Source organism: Microtus oregoni, unplaced genomic scaffold, assembly GCF_018167655.1.
Source record: "Microtus oregoni isolate MIOR12 unplaced genomic scaffold, Mior012 000035F_ref0000213, whole genome shotgun sequence".
Taxonomy (NCBI): domain Eukaryota; kingdom Metazoa; phylum Chordata; class Mammalia; order Rodentia; family Cricetidae; genus Microtus; species Microtus oregoni.
This window is the reverse complement of record NW_024543094.1, coordinates 23,137,457-23,158,166: the sequence shown is the minus strand read 5'-3', so window position 1 is coordinate 23,158,166 and position 20,710 is coordinate 23,137,457. Positions and strand designations below refer to the sequence as shown.

The 20,710-nt window shown below is 40.7% G+C and overlaps 1 protein-coding gene across 2 annotated transcripts in view; it reads left to right on the top strand.

Moving 5' to 3' along the window:
- Cubn (cubilin) overlaps nucleotides 1–20,710 on the top strand; it is a 203,737-nt gene that overhangs the window by 46,416 nt on the left and 136,611 nt on the right. For both annotated transcript variants that reach the window (XM_041630831.1, XM_041630830.1), the window contains exons 23-27: nucleotides 1,849–2,038; nucleotides 3,806–3,966; nucleotides 4,550–4,731; nucleotides 5,440–5,596; nucleotides 7,535–7,722. In XM_041630831.1, the coding sequence (XP_041486765.1) occupies nucleotides 1,849–2,038; nucleotides 3,806–3,966; nucleotides 4,550–4,731; nucleotides 5,440–5,596; nucleotides 7,535–7,722 (878 nt within the window). The remainder of the gene's footprint in view (nucleotides 1–1,848; nucleotides 2,039–3,805; nucleotides 3,967–4,549; nucleotides 4,732–5,439; nucleotides 5,597–7,534; nucleotides 7,723–20,710) is intronic.

The following is a 20,710-nucleotide window of genomic DNA, read 5'->3' as shown; positions in this document are numbered from 1 at the left end:
GATTACATGGCTGGGTTCAATCTCTCCCAAACCCTCTAACACAGAAGAACAAAGGAAAAGGAAGAAATGAGAGAGGAGAAAAACAAAGTGCTGAAAAAGGAGACACTGTAGGAGCAACTGCAAAGACCCTCCGCCCTGCTTCCCTGTGTGTTAGTCATTACTCCAGCCCCCAACCTTCTTGGTCCAGACAGAACTGAAGTCCCAGGAAAGGGAGTAGTACATCCTCTCCGCCTCTTGACTGTTCACTGCGTGTCTGCCTTTTGCTGGATGAACTCATAGGACTGGTTAACACAGTCACATCATTTGAAATAGCAGTCAGATGACGGAACCCAGAAGGTCATATGGGCGACTGGATTGCATGTGTTGCTGAGGTTGGCCCTGTGGTATGTCTCAGGGCACAGCTCATACAGGAGACTGGAATGGAGGTTAAGTGGGTGATGGTCAGGCAGTTGGCTAATGCTCTCAGGAGCCTGGATGAAATGAGCTACTGGCTAGAAGAACAGAAGTGAGAACGCTCCTTTCAGGCAGAATCTTTTTCTGGGTGTTTTCTGTAGCCTGAAATCATGTCAGATAAAAAACCAGAGGACACCCAATCACTGGCCTGGAACCTATTTTATTCTTCTGGCAGACATTATTTTAGAGTGATCATGATGGCCTGGACTACTGATATCTAGTTTCTTAGCACAGCCAATGGACATTTCCCCTAAATCTGTCCTGCCTTCATTTGGTGGAGTCAAAGTTTTCTGGTTTGAATTCAGTTAGACTTCCATCTGTAGTCCCCACCATAAGGCTATGATGTCAGCCCTTAAATATGTGTTTGGGAGGAAGGAGATCCACTTCTTGTTCGCGCTCTGACTCCCTCCCTAAGCATTCGCAGCAGCTCTCAGTCAAATGTGCCTGGGGAGATTTAAAAAAAAAAAGACATAACAAAAATAACAATGTTGGGTAGAAACTCATAAGAGCCCCTTGCCAAGGATTATAACTTCCAGCATTTACTAACACGAAGTAGAAAATACCTGAATATTGAGATAATATCATTGGTATACTTTACCATTTAAGTTATAATTGTATCCTATTAGCAGCTATTACCTATCCACTGATTAAATATAGAACTAATAAGAAAAAAACTTTGTAAGTATAAATAAGAAATGAACTTAAATTTTAAGAATAAATAATATCTAACAATTATTCCATTATTTTTCAAATTAATTACTGATTCATTCATTAAAAGTGGAGAGTTGAAGCCAGGCAGTGGGGGCACCCACCTTTAATCCCAGCACTGGGAGGCAAAGGCAGGCAGATCTCTGTTAGTTCAAGACAAGCCTGGCTACAGGACAGCTAGGGCTGTTACAAGAAAAACACTGTCTTGAAACAAACAAACAAACAAAAAAGTGGATCTGAACAAAAACAAAGCAAAAGATTGGAAAGTATCAGTTACCATATAAAGTTAGGCATCGCTTCACGAAATCTGTCTAAAAATCATGTAGGCATGATTAAATTTTATTTTTATGCTGTTTCAAGAAAGTACAAAGCAAGTCTACCTCAGTTTATCTTTGCATGAGGTAGATGTTTATGGTAATTTACATAAATTAGAAAAATTGTAACACTTTTAGGACCAAAACTTTACTCTGTCAAAAAATATATAACTATGTCTGCCACATAGTTAAGATTTAGGATTTGGCTGCATCTGAAATTTTAAAAAACATTATTTCAAAATGAAAGCGATCTTTGATCTTTACAAAATACTATTGAAACTTAAGTGCAGGAGCACAAATTAATGCATTGCACATTACAGGACATATGCAGATGTGTACTGTTTCCCATTTTTCTCTCTCTTTCTTTTCACAGTGTGCTTTGAAGAGTATACAGATAATTTTGGAAACCTCACCTCCCCGAACTACCCTAATAAGTACCCCAATAACTTGGATTGCGTCTACAGGATCACAGTGGGATTCAATGAACAGATTGAACTGGAATTTAAAAACTTTACCTTGGAGGATAGCAGGGGGCAACCGTGCTACGATTTTGTGGAAATTAGGTATGGGCTTTTCCTTCATTATAACCTTTATTTTCATCAATCTTCTCAGAAAAGATTAAAGGGAACATGGAAAGTTTTGTAAAATTATCTTACAAGTCCTTTATTATAACACATAAAATTTGTCTTTTTAAACATGATATTCAAGAAAAGGAGAAATTGTATAAGATTTGGTGGTTATTCGAGATTTTACTTTCTTGATTTAAATTACATTTATATGTATGCGTGTGAGTATGGTTATGTGCGTGTAAGTGCAGCGTCTGTGAAGGATCTTGGATCCTCTGGAGTTGCAGGTGGTTGTGAGCTATGTGTTAAGAATACTGGGAATTAGACTCTGGTCCTTTGTGAGAGCAGTAAGTAATCTTCACTGCTGAGCCATCTTCTCGGCCCTCTGATAGTTATTTCAAGTTCTTATATTAGGAAGATCTTGCAATAAGTTTCAGCTTTTATTTAGACAAAGGAAACTGGTGGGCTATTACTCTCAAATGTGATGCACCTATTGCTGACATCTAGTTCCATTCCCATTGCTGAGAAGAAATGTCTTGACCCAAAAAGACATAGGTGAGGAAGGCACACCTTTAATCCCAGCACTCGGGAGGCAGAGGCAGGCGGATCTCTGTGAGCTTGAGGCCAGCCTGGTCTACAAGAACTAGTTCCAGGACATGAACCAAAAGCTACAGAGAAACCCTGTCTCGAAAAATCCAAAAAACAAAAAAAAAAAAAAAACACAAAAAAAAAACCAACCAAACAAACAAAAAACAAACAAGTGTAATTTAAAATTTTTTTATCACTGGCAATTGTATATTAGTATCTCTCTCTCTCTCTCTCTCTCTCTCTCTTTCTATCTATCTATCTTCTTCTATCATTACATCAAGTAATATTAGACTGATTATTTTGGCAAGCAACTCTATAAAATATTTACCTGTCATTTTCGAAGTGTTAGATTCTTTTAACACTTTATAATAAATTTTATTCTTTGCTATAAAGTAAGATAATACATTAATAAATTATAACTGAACCATATCATGCTAAACTAACATAATTTCATTTGAGGGGAGGGAGTTTAAGAGTGTCAGTATATAGCCTGAGGTTGTTCAGAATTCACTAGATAGTCCAGGCTTCCCCCAAACTCACAGAAATCCTCCTGACTCAGCCTACTGAGTGCTATGCTTATTGCTGTGAACTTTCATGCTCAGCTTGGTTTTTTATTTAAATTTATAAGAACTAAGCACTTGGCATTAACAGTCAATGAATCATCCTTTAAGAAAATACCTATAGATTTAAAATCCCCCAAACTTCTTAGGAAAATAATTATTTCTACAATTATCTCAAATATTACAAATATATTACATCTTGAAGACTTGAAATCTTGAAGATTTCAAAATCAGTAAGATGTAAGTAATATTTCTTTCTAAAAATGAAAAGTATTGGTTTATACTGTAGATAACTGGTTCCATATTCTGTATTCTCTTATCTACTTGCCAGAAGCTTTGAGAAGGTGAATCTCAAATACAGCCTCTCTGCAGCTGGTATGAAGATGCCATCGAAGCCATAATTAATAGATACACTTTATTAAGTCATTCATCTCCTAGTCAGTGAAGAACTAAGGCCTGAGAACTTGAAATTGTGTTTTTTAAAGTAGTGTTTAGGAGATGCTAGCCAAGGAAATCAGCCACTCATCTGTATCCCCATACTTTGAATTTGTTGTGTTTATTGAATGCTGCCGTCAAACTGTAACTTAATCCATTTTTATTTCTCTTCCTGTCACAGAGATGGAGGCTTCGAAACTTCACCACTCCTTGGACGTTACTGTGGCTCAGTTTTACCCCCTAAAATCATCTCTCAGAGCAACAAGCTGTGGCTAAAGTTTAAGACTGACAGAGTGCAAACATATACAGGTTTCTTCGCTCACTGGGACACAGCATCAACAGGTAAATAGCAAAGACCCGACTTTTTACTAGAGAAACCAAGTTGATTGGTTTCTTCATTGTCGTGCTCACACCACCTGCCAATTTTCCTAGTTAACTTTTTATCATTCTTTACAACAAATTTAATGTCACAAATGTTTTTGGAATAACAGCAGCATATATTTTGAAGGAAGAGGAAAGTTCTAGTTCCCAGGAAATTTCACCAAGTTGCTCATCTTGACTAGAAAAATGAAAGTCCATTTTGGGAAGTCGAGCTTTAGCTGATCTCCTGTCCTGTGGCATTTTAAAGAGGAGCACAGTTGGGTGTGATGGTGAATTCCTATCATCCAGCCCCAGAGAGGCAGTGGTGGGAGAATCCCAAGTTTGAGGCCAGCCTGGTCTACATAATGAGTTCTTATCTCTAAAACCCAAAAGCTTGAGATGTGAGATTTGGTGGAAGAGCTCTTGCTTAGCATGTGTGGGCTCCATCCCCAGTACTGGAGAAGTCAGAATACAAAGAAGACCAGAATAGCAGCAGGATGATGTAGCCCAGGTTGATCTCGCATGAAGAAAAGGCCACGTCTCACTCACTGTTTCCCCTCTGTAGGCTGTGGAGGCAAACTCACCAGCCCCACGGGGTTGTTCACATCCCCCAACTACCCGATGCCCTACTACCACAGCTCTGAGTGCTACTGGCAACTGGAAGCCAGCCACGGCAGCCCTTTCCAGCTGGAATTCCAAGACTTCCACGTGGAGCCTCACCCCAGCTGCTCTCTGGATTACTTGGCTGTATGTACAATGAGTCTCTGGGCCCTTGGATGCTCCTCTCTTACTCAGTGCAAAGATGCACTTTAAAATGTTCTTAAGATTCCAAAAGCAGCAGGATTTAAGAGGAGCGTTCACATAAAAGAGTCAAACAAAGTAAACCCTGAAAGAAACGTGGTAAAAATGACAATCTTGTTCATGGAATGCATGTTGAACATTAATTATTTGAGGTATTTTACTATAAGCTGTAAAGATTTGATAAAAAAAAATATCCTGAGTAGTTATGGGCTTTATGCTAATCATAACCTACACGACTTTGTGGCTGTGTTGAAAACTTGCAATTCCCTGAACCACTGCGGTGAATTAGAGGAGTAAACCCATGTAGCTGTGTCTTTACCAGTTCCTGCTCTTCACCATGCTCCTCTAGAATCCTGTGAAGAAAATGGGCTGAAGTTTCACAAATTACACATTTTGTAATCAAAAACCAACAACGCATATCAGTTATGGACTCAAGGTCTGCACTGATCTTTCATTTCGCGCGTTCAGATTTCAGTCGCAGTTCCCTTCCTTACTGTCATACATTGCCGTTTATTGCTCAAATTTAGAGACACGTTGATAAAATTTAGGACTGTTCTTTTGTTAAAACATACATATATTTTGTCCTCACTTCTTTCCTGCAAAGTCCTTTACGTTCAGAGCTGACTGTCTGATGTGCACAATGTCTTCCTAAAGGTGTACGATGGTCCGAGTACCAGCTCCCGTATGATAAATAAACTCTGCGGAGACACAACACCAGCTCCCATCCGTTCCAGTAGAGATAGCATATTGGTGAAACTCAGGACAGACGATGGCCAGCAAGGACGTGGCTTTAAAGTAAAATACTGGCAGAGTAAGTACAAATGCCAACAGCAGAGAACCCCCAGCAGACTCCAGAATCGGAAAAACAACCCAGATAACATTTACCAGTGGCTTAAGCCTTGGAAATTAGTCTTGAGTTAGTGTGTAAAAACTGCGGAGTCATTGGAAGGAAAAACTACATACGTATTAAACCCAATCTCATATCACTGAAGCATCTGGTAAACCAAGAAACTCAGCATAGATTTTCCTATGCAGAGATGGCTGTAGTTCAGTTGCAGGTCAAATAATGCTCTAAGACCTCCGTGTTTTCACTCATGTTGTGGGTCACCATCCTTTAATGAAACATTGGTCTGGTGATCAAAGCAGCCTCTCAGCCTAGGTTCTGTCCTCTGTCTTAGTTTTGTTAAATAGAGAAGCATGCATGGGGAAGATGCATTCTTCACTGTAGTCCGTATCTTCCCATTCCCTTTCTTTTCTGCTTCCTTCCCCTGGCAAACTGATTTCTACTATAGCTTTGTTCTTCTGAAATTAATCATCATTTTATATGTAAACAGCTTCCTAATGCTCCATGAGGTGTCTATCTGTTTGATTGAACATGCAGCAATTCCTTTCATCTTGCTATTGCTTTGCCTCTATTTCTCTTGGTTATTATCGGGCTACTAAAGCCACTCTTTCTCTTTTTCACCTTCTAGTAGTTTCTATACACAGGCTATCAGTCCTTACAGATAGAAGCAGGTGCTGGGGATGTGGATCAGTTGGCAAAGTGTTTGCTTAACATGAAGTTCTAAATTCATCTCCAGCACGTCTTAAAACGAAGTGTGGTGGCATATGTGTAGGATCCTGGTATTTGAGAAGTGGAGGCAGGAGAATCAGAAGTTCAAAGTCATCCTGTGTAGCTAGTTCAGTGCTAGCCTATACGATACAATATGAGATCCTGCACCCCCCCCAAAAAAAAAATTAAACCACTTGTCATTTGAAATCGGAAAGTTTGCAGGCAGAGTGAGTTGTGAGACATGAGAGCCACCTGTGTGGGTTTGGGATACAGACTGTTGTGATTCCCGCTGCCTATGGGCTTACTGTCCCACACATACCTAAAGCAAAAATATTACTGAGAAATCCTCTGTTAACAAAAATGTAGCCTAAATATTTTCAGGAGAATCCAGCTGGTTCCTGTGCCTGCTATAGCAAAGGAAGAAGTGAAAGAGACCCCGTGCCTTTGCTGAGACTTGTGCAGACAGCTGTGTGTTCTGTTGTTGAGACTTATGCAGACAGCTGTGTGTTCTGTTGTTGAGACTCGTGCAGACTGCTGTATGTTCTATTGTTGAGACTCGTGCGGACAGCTGTGTGTTCTGTTGTTGAGACTCATGCAGACTGCTGTATGTTCTATTGTTGAGACTCGTGCGGACAGCTGTGTGTTCTGTTGTTGAGACTTATGCAGACAGCTGTGTGTTCTATTGTCGAGACTTATGCAGACAGCTGTGTGTTCTGTTGTTGAGACTCGTGCAGACAGCTGTGTGTTCTAGCTGTTACTCATGAACCATCCACAAAGGCCATGTATTCCTAACTGTTGAGTTCAAAGATCAGATTGTTCATTTATTCCAAATGTTCAAGCTAGAAAACAGAAGCATAGACTGCTCACTACATGTTTCTAATACAGCAGAGAGATCAGAGTGGAGCCATGTTGTTTGTCCAACAAGATATAGGAATTGGATGTCTTTTATAATATAACTGTTCCATTCCCATGACATTTTGATGCTTCAGTTAACCCAAATATTATTTTACATTATTCTGAATGGAGACTCCTTCAGCATAAAAATGGCATCCCATGCATACATACGCATTTATTAATCTAGAGTGAAAAGTGGGAAATCTTTGATATCTTCTTAAATAGGAATACACACATCTCAAAGATGTGTGACATTTGTGGAAGTTCTTTTTAACACTCATGGCTGTTTTTTTTTTCCTGTAGCATGTGACAATGTAGTAATCGTGAATAAAACCTATGGCATCTTGGAGAGCATAAACTACCCAAAGCCCTATGACAAGAATCTGCGTTGTAACTGGACCATCCAAGCAACAGCAGGCAACACTGTCAACTACACCTTTCTGGATTTAAGTGTGACTTCTCATAGAAACTGCTCTGAAGATTATTTAGAGGTGAGTGTTCTGAAGATCAGTAAATAATTCCATGTTCATATCAAGTAATAAATAAATAAGTAAATAGCTTATGCTAGAAGTTCTTCATACTTTTCAGAATCAAATCACTAATCATGCCATGTGTATCTGTAATATATCAACTACCAGTGTGGATGGATGGGTGTGTTTTACATCTTTTACTGCATCATTTTAACTTTTGCTTAAAATTATTATCTTGCTTGTTAGTTTTATGTTCGATCTCTATACATAAGAGAAAAAGTTTGAATATTTTAATACCTATTTTTCCTGATAATAAGTATAATTTTTAATTTTAAAATTCAAGTTTGTTTAAGGCTATTTTCCATTTTCAAAATAGACATTTTCCTTGTCACAAAAGTGACCACTTGTAATATTAATTCAAGCTTCTTTATGCAATCTTATATACTAGGGGCTGCTTTAGTATTAAATGTAGACTATGAGGCAATGTAAAATATGAGGTAATCTGCTATTTTTATCATGGGAAATTTCACTTAAGAAAGTTGTTCTGATCCCTTGTACATGCAACTTTTAGGATTATAAACTTTAAAAATTAGGAAGACACTTATTTTGCTTATTTTAATATTAAACTCATTCAGGTAAACATAAATTTAGATCTTAGTTTATATTTTCATGGATTAAACAAAAATTTCATTTAAACAGTTGGCATATGTTTGACGTCTATTTTCCATAGTTAATAACATTGCTTGTTGGGTCAACTGACATATCGCTTTTATTCCCCCCTTTGCTGTTATCATATGCTACCGCTGTGTCCATATCTGCTTTCGCTGGCAAACTTTCACAAAGTGTAGGGGACCCACTCTGATAATATAGTTCATTTTTTCCCAAGGTTTCCACAACTCTATGACTTAGTGTACTTTTTAAAGGATTATTAGTGAGGATGTAGCTAGTGGCAGGGTGCTTGCCTGGAATGTGCAAAGTCCCAGGTTCAGTACCCACAGCAATCAAAGGGATTTGTGGTGTTTAGCAATCTCCCTGCAAAGACTTAAAGGGTCAGCACTTATAAGCCTAGACCATGTTCCTAGGGAAATAACCTTTGCAAACTTCTCTAACTCCCCTTCCCCAATCTTACCACAAGACTAATGTAATTATATGTTGTTTGAGATCACCATGCCTTTTCCAAGTACTACATTAGCTTTAGAAACAGAGAACATCTCTTCTTTGAGAGACTTTTGCTTGAAGTCAAGAATATAAGGAGAGTCCTTTGTTTGGGGGAAAATTCTATTGGATTAACAACAACCACATCAAACGAAAACTGTATTCAAGTTGTGATGCATACCTGTAACGTTAGCACGTCGGAGCCTGGGGCAGGAGGATTATCAGCCTGAAGTAAACTGAGAAATAATAACAAAATTCTGTCACAGAAAAGCAGACCAGTCAAGCAAACACAAAACACCCCTCATTTTATATGTAGAAAAAAAAAGTATGTAGAAATAGTATTCTCACATTAGAAAGCCATATATGCTAGTTGCCCTAAGGAAAATATGATGCATTACACAGCAAATTTAAGGCATGAAGATGGAATGGCATTTTCCGTTGTTTGGCTTTCAGGCTTTAGAAACAAGGGTCTTCTGTTGTAGGTCAGGTTAGTTTCAAACTTGCTGCATAGCCGAGGTTGGCCTTGAGAGTCTGTTTCAGCTGCCTCCACCACCGAAATGTTGGGATTATAGGTGTGTATCATGGCTGGCTTGTCAAGAGTTTTAAGTCCACTTAACTTCCCCTCGAGTCAGGCGCCTCCAGGAGCTCAGGAACTACCCTCTTTCATTTGCATAACTTAATTATACTTTTCTCCACATATGAGACTTATGGTTTAGATAGCAAGTTTTATTAGTTAAGACTCTCATTCTGAACGCATCTCTTCTTGAACTACCAGCTGTCTGATATGAACTTTGACCAAGTCCTTACTTTGCACAAATTTGAGGAACTGAGATTAAGTTATCACAGCCATATTTCATCTGTAATCTGATGGTAGCTTTTAACTAATAAGAGAGAACTGAATTCCACAGTAATCATTTCGTAAATTCCTACACATTCAGTACAGCCCGTCAGCTCTGAGCACAAATCAGAACATGCAACAAATGCCATCTGTTGGGTGTGCAACATACCCCGTGCTAAGTGGCCACCATGGCTGTAATCTGTGATGGTACAGTGCCAAGCGCTAAAGAGAAGAGGAAGTGAATGCACTGGTCTCTAGTTGGGGGACAGAGTGGAGAGGAAACAAAATGAGCATTTCCGGGAACTATACCCCACTTCTTTGGACTTGCCTGTGGGTGCAACATCTCCTCGGGTAGTTTTTAGATGCGTTTGAAAACTCAAATAGGAGTACTTGTTCCAACAGCTACAGAACAGCTTGTGAGAGGCGCCTTGTGATGGTGAGCCTGTTGTGTCCGGGCGTGTCTTTTCTCTTGTGCACCACGGATGGTGGAAGTACAGAAACACAGAATGAGAAACAGAAGTTCAGAAAAGCCTTCCAAAGAATGACAGTGTTGCCAGAGGGAAGAGATCTTTTTCCATTGCTATAAGCCAGTGGGGCAGGACCAGAGCCATGGCTGCAGAGGCTGCTCTATGATGGAAAATTAAAAATCCCAACCATTTAAGGAGAAAAAGCAACAAGCACAAAATCTCTAGCTTCCATTATTTTAATAACTCCTAGTTAAAGGTTTGCTTTGTTTTATTTTCTTTCCCTTCAAGTGATTTAGCCAATTCCCCAATGAGTGACACTTATTGGGCCCAGAAATTAGTTATTTTGAAGTAATAAAACAGAAACTATAAAAAGACTGGGTTAGGTTCAGCCCAGACCTCACTGGGAAATGAATCTACCCCAAACAAGGCACATTAGAGTTAGAAATAGGATCTCAGTGTGAGCACAGGGCATTTGTTTAGGGAAGCTGGACACTGCCCATACAGCTATGTGAGGTCAGTCTCAAGGATTCAGTCCGTGTTTCGTAACGTGGTTTCATTTTTGTTTTGGGTGTTCATTTAGAAGACATTTCTAACAGGTGACCAGGGATACAGGGAGAAGCGGTAGGTAGATTTGGGAGAAATCATCTCACTGATGTGTAAACACCCCTGGCAGGTGTTAGAGGTGTTAAGTCAATGGAGGTGGGTGTGCTTAATGGTGAGAAGAGAACAGAGAAAGGAGGTTGTCTCAGTGGAACGAAGAGTGGGTTACCAAAGGTGTGAGAGACTGCAGTCAGTGGTCAAAGCAGGTGAGCAAAGACGGTTCGCTGGAACATCAGCGGGATTGAGCAGCCCATGTTGGGGATTAGCAGGACATAGCAGAAGGCCGTGAGGAGACGTAGAGGTTTGACTGACTGCTTTGCCTCAAACCAGTACAGGAGGCCATGGCCTCTCTTCCCTAGTCCTCGCCTACATTTCCTTAACTGGTCCTCATGTGGCAAGCTTTCATGGGAGTTCCCCTCTGCATGTTCTTTATCTACATGCCAGAGTGTCCTAAATGTGGCCCCAGAACTGGACAGAACCTCACATTAACCTGGGCAGAGATGCCTTTTCTGAGAACATGCTATCTGTTTAATGTTTCTTGTATTATAGGTAGAAGGAGCATGAGGTTTATTAGCACCCAGGTTTTATATATATAAGACCTGTTATCTCCGAGCTGCTTTTTAGGTGAATTGCTATAGCTGATAAGCTTTGTAGCATGTACATCATACTTACCTTAGCTCATACAGTTTAAAAAGGTCCTGGAGGGCATTTCTCCTAGCAAGTTATGTTTAAATTTGTCTGGGAATGTCTTCACCTCATGATCCCCCTAAATCCACATTCAGTACTCTTTAGAACATTTTTCATTATCCATTACTTATGGGCATACAACTTCTTCAAAAATAATTGACAATAAATAATTAAAAAAAAAGGGCTGGAGAGATGGCTCAGCGGTTAAGAGCATTGCCTGTTCTTCCAAAGGTCCTGGGTTCAATACCCAGCAACCACATGGTGGCTCACAACCACTGTAATGAGGTCTGGTACCCTCTTCTGGCCTGCAGGCATACGTGTAGGCAGAATATTGTATACATAATAAATAAATAATTAAAAAAAATAATTGACAAAGAGTTAGAAGAGTGAGGAAATGGGAAAGATCTAGGAGGAAATGAGGGAAGGGAAATGATCAGAATATGAAAAAAGTTTATTTTCAATAAAAAAAATAGTTGATAAAAATGTTACACAGATGGCACCTGTTTCAAGTACTCTCATGCAGTGGGTTTAGTTTAAATTGATCTATTTGTTGAATATTTGGGGGCTATCACTATTTAAACACCCAGGTTATAATAATAGCCACTATTTGCTAAGCATACATTATAGCTGGGTAACACAGGAAACATTGTTCTCATTTTACAGGTAGGAAAAGTTATATAGATGTGAGTTTCCCATAGCTAAAAATAACAGTAACAAGAAGCAAGGATGCTGAAGCCCAGGTGCTGTGCCTTGGGCCAGTGCCACTAGCTGCAGCACTTCTCCATACACCATAAATTCTCTTTCACGGTTTCGTTACCTTCACAGAAATCATGAGGGAATGTCCATGGGTCCCTCATGGTTCTGACACTATTTTTCAAGAGGATCCACCATGTCCTCTTCACAGAAATTGCCTTTTACTAAAATAACCATGATTTATTTGTATATTACTTTCAGTTTCTTATTTAGGATATTAGCTGAAATTCTTGTCATTCTTATCTATGAGATTTCCAAACAAATGTTTTTATATTTTGCAAACTGAAAGACATTTCCCATAGAACTTGGATGTTTCTTCTAGCATTCATTTCTCTGTGTTATAGTCACCACAGGTACATCTCATGTGCAGTAAGACAAGAGAAAGGATTAGTAATGTTTGTTGTGGGATTGCAGTTTGAGGGGCATAGGCCACACAGAAGAACCCGAGAGTCCAGGAAATGCCCAAGAGTGAGCTCTCCACCATCACTCCTCTGGGAAGCTCTGTTGCTTCTCCATGACTGCTTCTATCCAGCCCCACTTATCTCCAAAAGCTTCACAGAGTTTCCACATCCTTGTCCTTGCAGCTTCGACACGCACGCTGAAGCCAGGACTGTGCAGAGGGTACTAACCTAAATCAGTGGCTCACGTTTATAATGTAGCAGCCAAGGTGTGGGTCCAGCTTCCACACACATGGGCAGCTCTCGAGGTGGTGTGAGCAGCCCTCTTCACATGTGACATCTGTAAGCAAGGGAAAATACTCTGAGCAGGGAGAGTCATGATTCTGGGCCATCCCAAAATATTTCACGACAACCAAGAATCCACCAAAATGACTGATTATTTCTGTAATGAATAGGTATTGCAGACTAGGGTTTGCTTACTCCTGGAAAGATTCATTAAGAATCTGACCTGTCTCCTGAACTGAAATTCTATGTCTCTTCCTCCAGTTTCAGAATCAAACTCTCATCTGTCTCTCCTGTGTCCTTATCTGAAGACATTGCCTAGCCAAATCCGTCATCCTCTTCTTACCCTGATCATAGCTTTGAACACTGGGAGCCTTTTCCTAGAGACTCCAGCATTTGGCTGATTTGTATGCATGCTCTTAAGGAGAGTCAGAGAGCTTCATAGGTTGGTCACTTTCTTCAGAGGTTTTCCCTTTTGCTAACCCTCTGCTCCCATGTCATTTCTGACTCACAGGAATAACTTAATTTTTAATAATCTGTCACTTACTTTGAATTTTCTTTTCCCTTTCTGTTCCTCCCCTTTAAAAATTTATTCTTTCTTTCTTGACCTAGCTTGAGATAGATAGCCTTCTATCTCACTGTGGAATAAGCATCACTCAAACCTTAGGTTTACAATTGATATATTCAGCTATTCTCAGTCCTCACAGTTTGTCACTTCCATAACAATAACTACTCCTTCACAGCAACAGTAAATCCAGAAGAGCACTTGTCTTCACTTTCTGAGAAACAAGCATGCAAATAATTCAGCAAATTCTATGGTTTTGTCAAAACAAGATATCCCACATGTCAAAACAAGTGCTCCCATGGCTGATTGGGCTTCCAATCGCTGTTTCTGTGGATGATTTGGGTGCAGCAGTGTGTTGACAGGTTTCTTTTCATATAGGCATCTTTGCCACTCTTGTCTTTGTCTTGGGGTTTCTATTGCTGTAATGAAAGACTGACTAAAACAACTTGGAAGGATAGAGGGTTTTTGGCTTATGCTTCCATAGCGCTGTTTGTCACTAAGGAAGTCAGGGCAAGGCAAGATCCCGGAGGCAGGATCTTGTTGTAGAGGCCAGGAAGGGTACCACTTACTGGCTTGCTCAGCCTGCTTCCTTATAGAACCCAGCCCAGGGATGACACCACTCACAATGTGCTGGGCCTTTTCCCATCCATCACTAATTAAGAAAACGCCTTATGGTCAGATGTGAGGGAGACATTTTCTCAATCAAGGTTTCTTCTTTTCAGATAGCCGTAGCTTGTGTCAAGCTGACACACAGCTGACCAGCACAGTATTCCATCCCATCCTCTCCTCCCTTTCTGTACCTTTTCAATGGAAGAAAGTTTCAGATTCTTCCTGCTGATGCCAGTGCCTTCTGTCAAACGCATTTCCCTCCAGTGTGTAAAATCTCTTTCATCTCTTGCCAAACCCTTGCTGATGTCATCCTGCTCACCAGATGTTCATATCATATTCTTCACTCTCCTGTCCTCTTTGCAACTGCAAAATAATCCTGGGAACTTTCAATTGCAAAATAATGCCTTTAGTTATGGATTAAAGAACTCATTATCAATGTCCAGAATCCTCCAGTTTGACACCATATTCCCTGTATCTCTGTTTTGAGCAAAAGTTCCCATCCCACAACTGTGAATCCCTTGATTTTGTAATTACCCAATACAGTGTTACTGTATCTGTAGAGGACTCACATAGACTTGCTGGTACTTCATGCAACAAGAGTTTATTTCTCAATCACATCAGAGTCATTACCGGTATTCTTAGTTTTCCATATAGTGATTCATGAGCACAGCTAGCAGGGAAGACGGTTCACGGTAACCACAGAAGCTGGTAGATGATTCACAAATAGGAGCTTTGTGTTGTAGTGAATTAGACACAATTTGGTGAGTTGGTTATTTTGCTTTTTGCTGGCTGTGTTACTTCTTCAAGCTATCTGAATATGTGTAGGGTTTTTCTGAGCCAGAGTTGGCCTTGAACTCCTAATTCTCTTGTCTCAGCCTCTGGAGTGTTGAGATTACAGGCAAGCCACACCATGCTAGTTTGAGATCAACATTTTTAAAAGATGATTCCGTTAATCGAATAACATAGAGAGTCTGGTTAACTGAATAAATAACATAGAGATTCTTTAAGGGGCTTGATGTGGAAAGTGAGAGCAATTGGGCCAACTCTTGTACTGATGTGGAGGAAGAATGTTCAAATTGAGGAATTTTAAGAACACTCTGGAAATACTTTCTTGACTCCTTCCCCCATACTCCTGGAGCTGAACAATCATTCTTGGCCATTCCAAGTCTTCTCAGGACATTTGAAAACCATGCTTTCCACCCTTATTACAAAACATTTTCTTGAAAATTCCACCTGTGTTTCTCCAGTTGACTGGCAGCTCAGCCTAATGAGGTCTGTCTTTCTACCCAAGCCCAGGGTTGGGCTGTTCGGCAACTCCCACAGTTCATGTGAGCCGCTTTCAACGTTCATGTCCTCGTATTCCATATACTCAGTTCTGGTTAGGACTTTGGCTTCTCTTTCTTTCTTGGAATTTGTTTAAAGGCAAAATTATTTATCCAGTTCAGGTTTTTTTTTTCATAACTTCTCCAACAAGGGAAGTAAAAAAAGATGTTTGTATTTGCCCATCATTGTCAGTCACATGACTACATACTGCTTCCACACAGGACTCCAGAACAATTGCTCAGTACTCAGAATTCTGGTTTCAAGAAAAATAATAGTCTTCTTTATTTCTCCATGAAACATGTAATTGGAAAGAGTTCTTTCTTGTGCTGTTGAGAAGCCCATTATCAGAATCAAATCTGTTTAAGCACACTTAATCCAATTAGGTTAAACTGCTGATTGCTATGGCACATTAAGAATAAAGCACAGTGCTCTTCAAATATTGCTTGGCCAGAGATGACCCACAGATTTGGGCCCCATGGCTGTCCTGCTCATTCCTTTCCTTTAAAAACCATGCTGTTGTTCTCTATAATCTTTTAACAGAGAATGAGGACTTTTCTACATCTTAAGACTTGTTTTTAGAAAAAAAAATTGGTGAAGGAAGCAACAACATTTTTCCTTGAATAGTTGATGATTTTCATGATTCTGCCTTATTAAACCTGCACACATCTCGACTTGTAGATTTCTACAGTAGAGATGACAATACTGTCTTCATCCTGGAGATGCTAGGCATTTTAACCTATAATAATGCATGGTAGAGAATGCAAGTCCTTGAACAGGGCATTGTTATTCCAGCATGAACAGAATCCCACAGCATGCTGTTTGCCCTCAGGAGCCTTTTGCACCAAGTAAAACACTGTAGTTGAGACCCGAGGGCTTGTTTCAGTTACTAAAGTGTGTGTCATGCAAGCATGGGGACCTGAGTTCAGAGTCCTCTACAGAAAGCTGGGTGTGACATCACCTTTCGCATCTCTGTAACCCAGTGCTAGGGGATAGGGGTGTGGAAACAGAAGAGCCCCTGAATCTGGCCAACCAGCCTCATTAAATTGGGGAGAAACTTTGTCTCAAAAACTAGAGAGCAATTAAAGCACCCAGTGTTGATCTCTGACCTCCACCCAGCAGCACACAAATGGACTGAAACCCACAATTTCATAGAAACACCCTACACACATAAATACTTGCTACCCACCCCACAGGCTAGACTCTCCGGCACTAGTTGGACACAATGTCCCCATGTGTGGAGACCAGGGCTCCCCCTCTCTGCCTCTCGGCCTTCTTAACAAAGGCCACAGGCCTCCTCTGTCTAAATCTGAGCAGCCTGGTAATAAAACTCTCATTTTCTAGTTAGAGCAAAGCAGAGAAGCAAAGGAGTTTCTCTGTGTGCAGCAACAGGTCTGTCTTTGATCTGGAGGCTTCTCCTTGCACACTTCCTGAGCAGATGAGTCACACTTCCTAGAACTGTCCCTTAGAGGAAGTCCGCTTCTAGGACCTTAGCAGTCTGCTTATAGTTCAGAGCTGCTTCTAGGCCACCTGCCACTTGCTTGTGAGTGTAAGGAGAAGCTGTATGCAGCCATTCAGTTTTCTTCATGAAGCCAGCTGTGAGATTCTAGCAGTCCACTAAGATAATCAACCTTCAGAACTGTGAGTTCAGTGACAAGGCTGGACTCTCTTAAGTCAGAAAACAGTCCAAGACCCATCTTACACAAATGCTGATGCCTGAGTTGTCTGGGTAAAATGTGATTTGTTTTTTAATTTTAAAAATTTAAAAAGATCTCTATTTTAATGTGATCCAGATTCTTTTGGGGGTAGGGAATGGTGTCAGGTGGCATACACCTATAATCCTAGCCCTTCAGAGACTGAGACAGAAGGATCAGATTAAGGACAGACTGCTACATAAAACCTGTCTTTACCGAATGGGGGGAATTCTGCTCTTTTCTGACCATCCCCATGATTAATAATTTTCAAGTGACTAATTTGCTATACTTGATGCAGAGTCACCGGTCCCCAAAAGACAGCCAGCCCTTGAGTTCAAAAGAGCTATGGTTTCTGTGCTCCATGTCCTCTCAGATTTGAAGCAGGAGCAGGAGATACAGATGAGTAAGAACCAAACCCATCAATTTCCTCAGCTACCTCTAAGCCACTTAGAAATCTTTTCATGTGCTCACAGCTTGAAATTATTACCCACAACAGATCCCTCTTGCTACATCCCAGAGACATCTGCTACCAGGCTTGCAGGCACACTGCATGGGTAGGACCATGTTTGCAGGCACACTGCACAGAGAGGACCATGTATGCAGGCACACTGCATGGGTAGGACCATGTTTGCAGGCACACAGCATAGAGAGGACCATGTTTGCAGGCACACAGCATAGAGAGGACCATGTTTTCAGGTACACAGCACAGAGAGAACCATGTTTGCAGGCACACTGCACGGGTAGGACCATGTTTGCAGGCACACTGCACAGAGAGGACCATGTTTGCAGGCACACTGCACAGAGAGGACCATGTTTGCAGGCACATTACTGCAGAGTAGGAAGGTGCAGGTCACAGGCTGAGTTTCAAATATTATGAATCCCAGTTGTGGATTTTTGTTTACTTTTTAAAATGAGGCAGATTTCCAATTGCAGCATTATAGGTATCATAATATAGACATACATGCATACATTATCTTTTTTACTTGGTATGCAGGATAACCACTGCATCTTCATATCCATTACAACTTATCTTGAAGGACCCTCCCCATTGCTCCCTCTGCTTTCATTTCTCGTGCTAAAATATGCAATGATATTTTAATTTCAGTGCCTATTTAACAGGCTTCCTCTTTCTGCTGTGGCAAATTGGGGGAAGAGGCAGATGCAAGCTCCTTAGGCCTCTGAGGCTCAGGGCTCTAAGATTTCATGTTTTTCTATCAACTAGACTTTTCTCTATCCCAGAGTCCATCTGCAGCAGATGCAGAGAATTTTGGAAGACACAATAATTTATTTTTAGAGCATCTAGTGTTTCACTATGGCAGAACAATTGGCAGAGGAAGGCCGCAGCTAGGGAATTAACCGTTTATATAGTCACGAGAGAGTATTCTTGGCATTCAAAACCTTTCCCTTCCCCCACTCACTGCTCCATCAGGTGCTATAAAACCAATATTCATAGAAAGCCTTTAGTCCTGGGGCTTCTGATTTTTATATTTTTGGTTGTAAGCCTAGCCTTTAACGGCTGAGCCATCCCTCCAGGCCAAGGGGCTTCTGATTTTTAATGAAGAATTACAATAATTAATAATAAAAAGTTACTGCAGAAAAAGAAATACTCGGGATCAACATGGTTTGAAGATGTTGCTGGAACAGATTACTTTCCATAACAATATTTTAGAATAGCAATGCTGATGTTTGATCCTGAGTGCAGAAGAGAGATATGGAAATAGCAGAATATTTTTAGAGGGCCAGCTGGGTGTCTGACAACTGAGAGGAGTGTGGAATTCTAGCATAGGGAAAACATTACCGGAACGTACTTATATTATGATGTCAACAGTTCCCCAAGATAATGCATTAAAAATAGATTTTATCTAATCAAAAAAGAACACATAGTCATTGCAAGAGATTGCGAAAACTTAGAAAAGTCTAGAAGAAACAAGAAATCAAGTTGCACCATTGCTAATAATATTTAATAGTATTTATTTACTGTTCTCTTTTATGTTTGTTTTATTTTAATATGCATAGGTCATCTCATGCATTCTAGCTAATTATGACATTCTATGGGACATAGCTATTGCATGTGTCATTTTCCACATTCTCATTTCCTTACTACAGTGCTGCCTGCCCTGAGACAGTTAGTGTCCTTTACATTTCCACTTTTCTACACAATTCTGACAGAAAGATCTTTGGAGTCAAATTGTTATCTTAAATCCATGGTTATACACTGATTGGAAAAAAACAAAAACAAAAACACAACAAAAGAACAGAAATCAACCTTTGTGGCTTCTGATATAAGTGACCCATAGAGAGCAGAACCTATAAATGCAGTAAGAGAAGATCAAGAGTGGCCAGCCCGCGGACAGACACTAAGCCCTCTGGGTTTCAGATAAACCTCTAATTCAAAGGGACACAAAATAACCCGGACTGCAGCGCTCTGGGGGCCTCTCACTCCCATGCGAAGCCTGGCATTATGAGTAATCAGTGCCTGTAGATGGGCGTTTCCCATTTCCTGTCCTGCCCTGGCAGCACATGGCAGCAAGGCTCTTCCCATAGTGAGGAGATGTGTGTGAGCCTCAGATGCCAGGGCACTGCGAAGGAGTAGCTGCAGCTGAGTAAGGAGAGGCAGAGCCATGGCGGAGCAATCCTGAGTGTGTCCTGCTGGTCAGCCTTCCTCAACATTTGCCTAACTGACCTTCTGCAGTTCAGCCGTCTATACCCCTCCCCCCCCCCCAACACACATACCTTGGTTTTTTTCTGTTCATAATGACAACTTTGTATCTAACTCTGTGATTTTCCTTTGGCAGAATTACAGAAACATACCAAACCCTTTAACATTTACAGCAGCCTATAAAAGTGCCATACTTACTAAGATAATGTGCGTAAGACTTAACAGCATCCATAAGGATCACTCTTGGGCTTGGAGATGGAATACTTTCCCAGCCTGCACAGTACCCTGGGTTCATTGTCAGCACAGGAAAAATAATGAGTCAATGCCATAGGCATTCTACAGTTGTTTTTTGTTGGGGGGGGGGCGTGGGGTGGAGCAGGGCAAAGAAGTGAACAGGTGCTTCAAGAATTCAGCAGCTCTGGTCCACTTGTGTTCCAGGGCCAGCAGGAGCAGCAGGATAGATAGGAGAAAGGTCACTAAAATATGGAGAAGCACTTTTTGCTTTAGTGGGCTCAGCCCCTTCTCACCTCATCATGCTAGCCTCAACAACTTCTGACGTCCTCTTTCTTGTTGGGCCATCCCTTCTATGGTGGATCACACTTCCTGCACTCCTGCACACACACACACATCACTTCCTTCAGGACACACAGGAAGTTTTGCAGCTGGCTTTGCAACCAGAATGTCAGGAGCTGCTGCAGTGGCAACTCAAACCGAGGTAGCCACAGTAATACGATACAAGGAGGGGCTCTCCGTTTCCAGGCTTGATTCATTTCTTCCCTGTCTTCTCTGCCAGTGACCATTCTAAGTGTGAACCATGAGTCAGCCTTTGCTGTCTAGACTCATATTTCATTTCACAAAGCTACTTTTGGGCAGTTTCTTTAGAAAAAAAAAACACCTAATTTTGTTCCCTTTGTGTATGAACAAAAGTTGGAAAACATTTCAAGCATATTCTACATGTCAGGCCATGTTACCATGTAGTTTT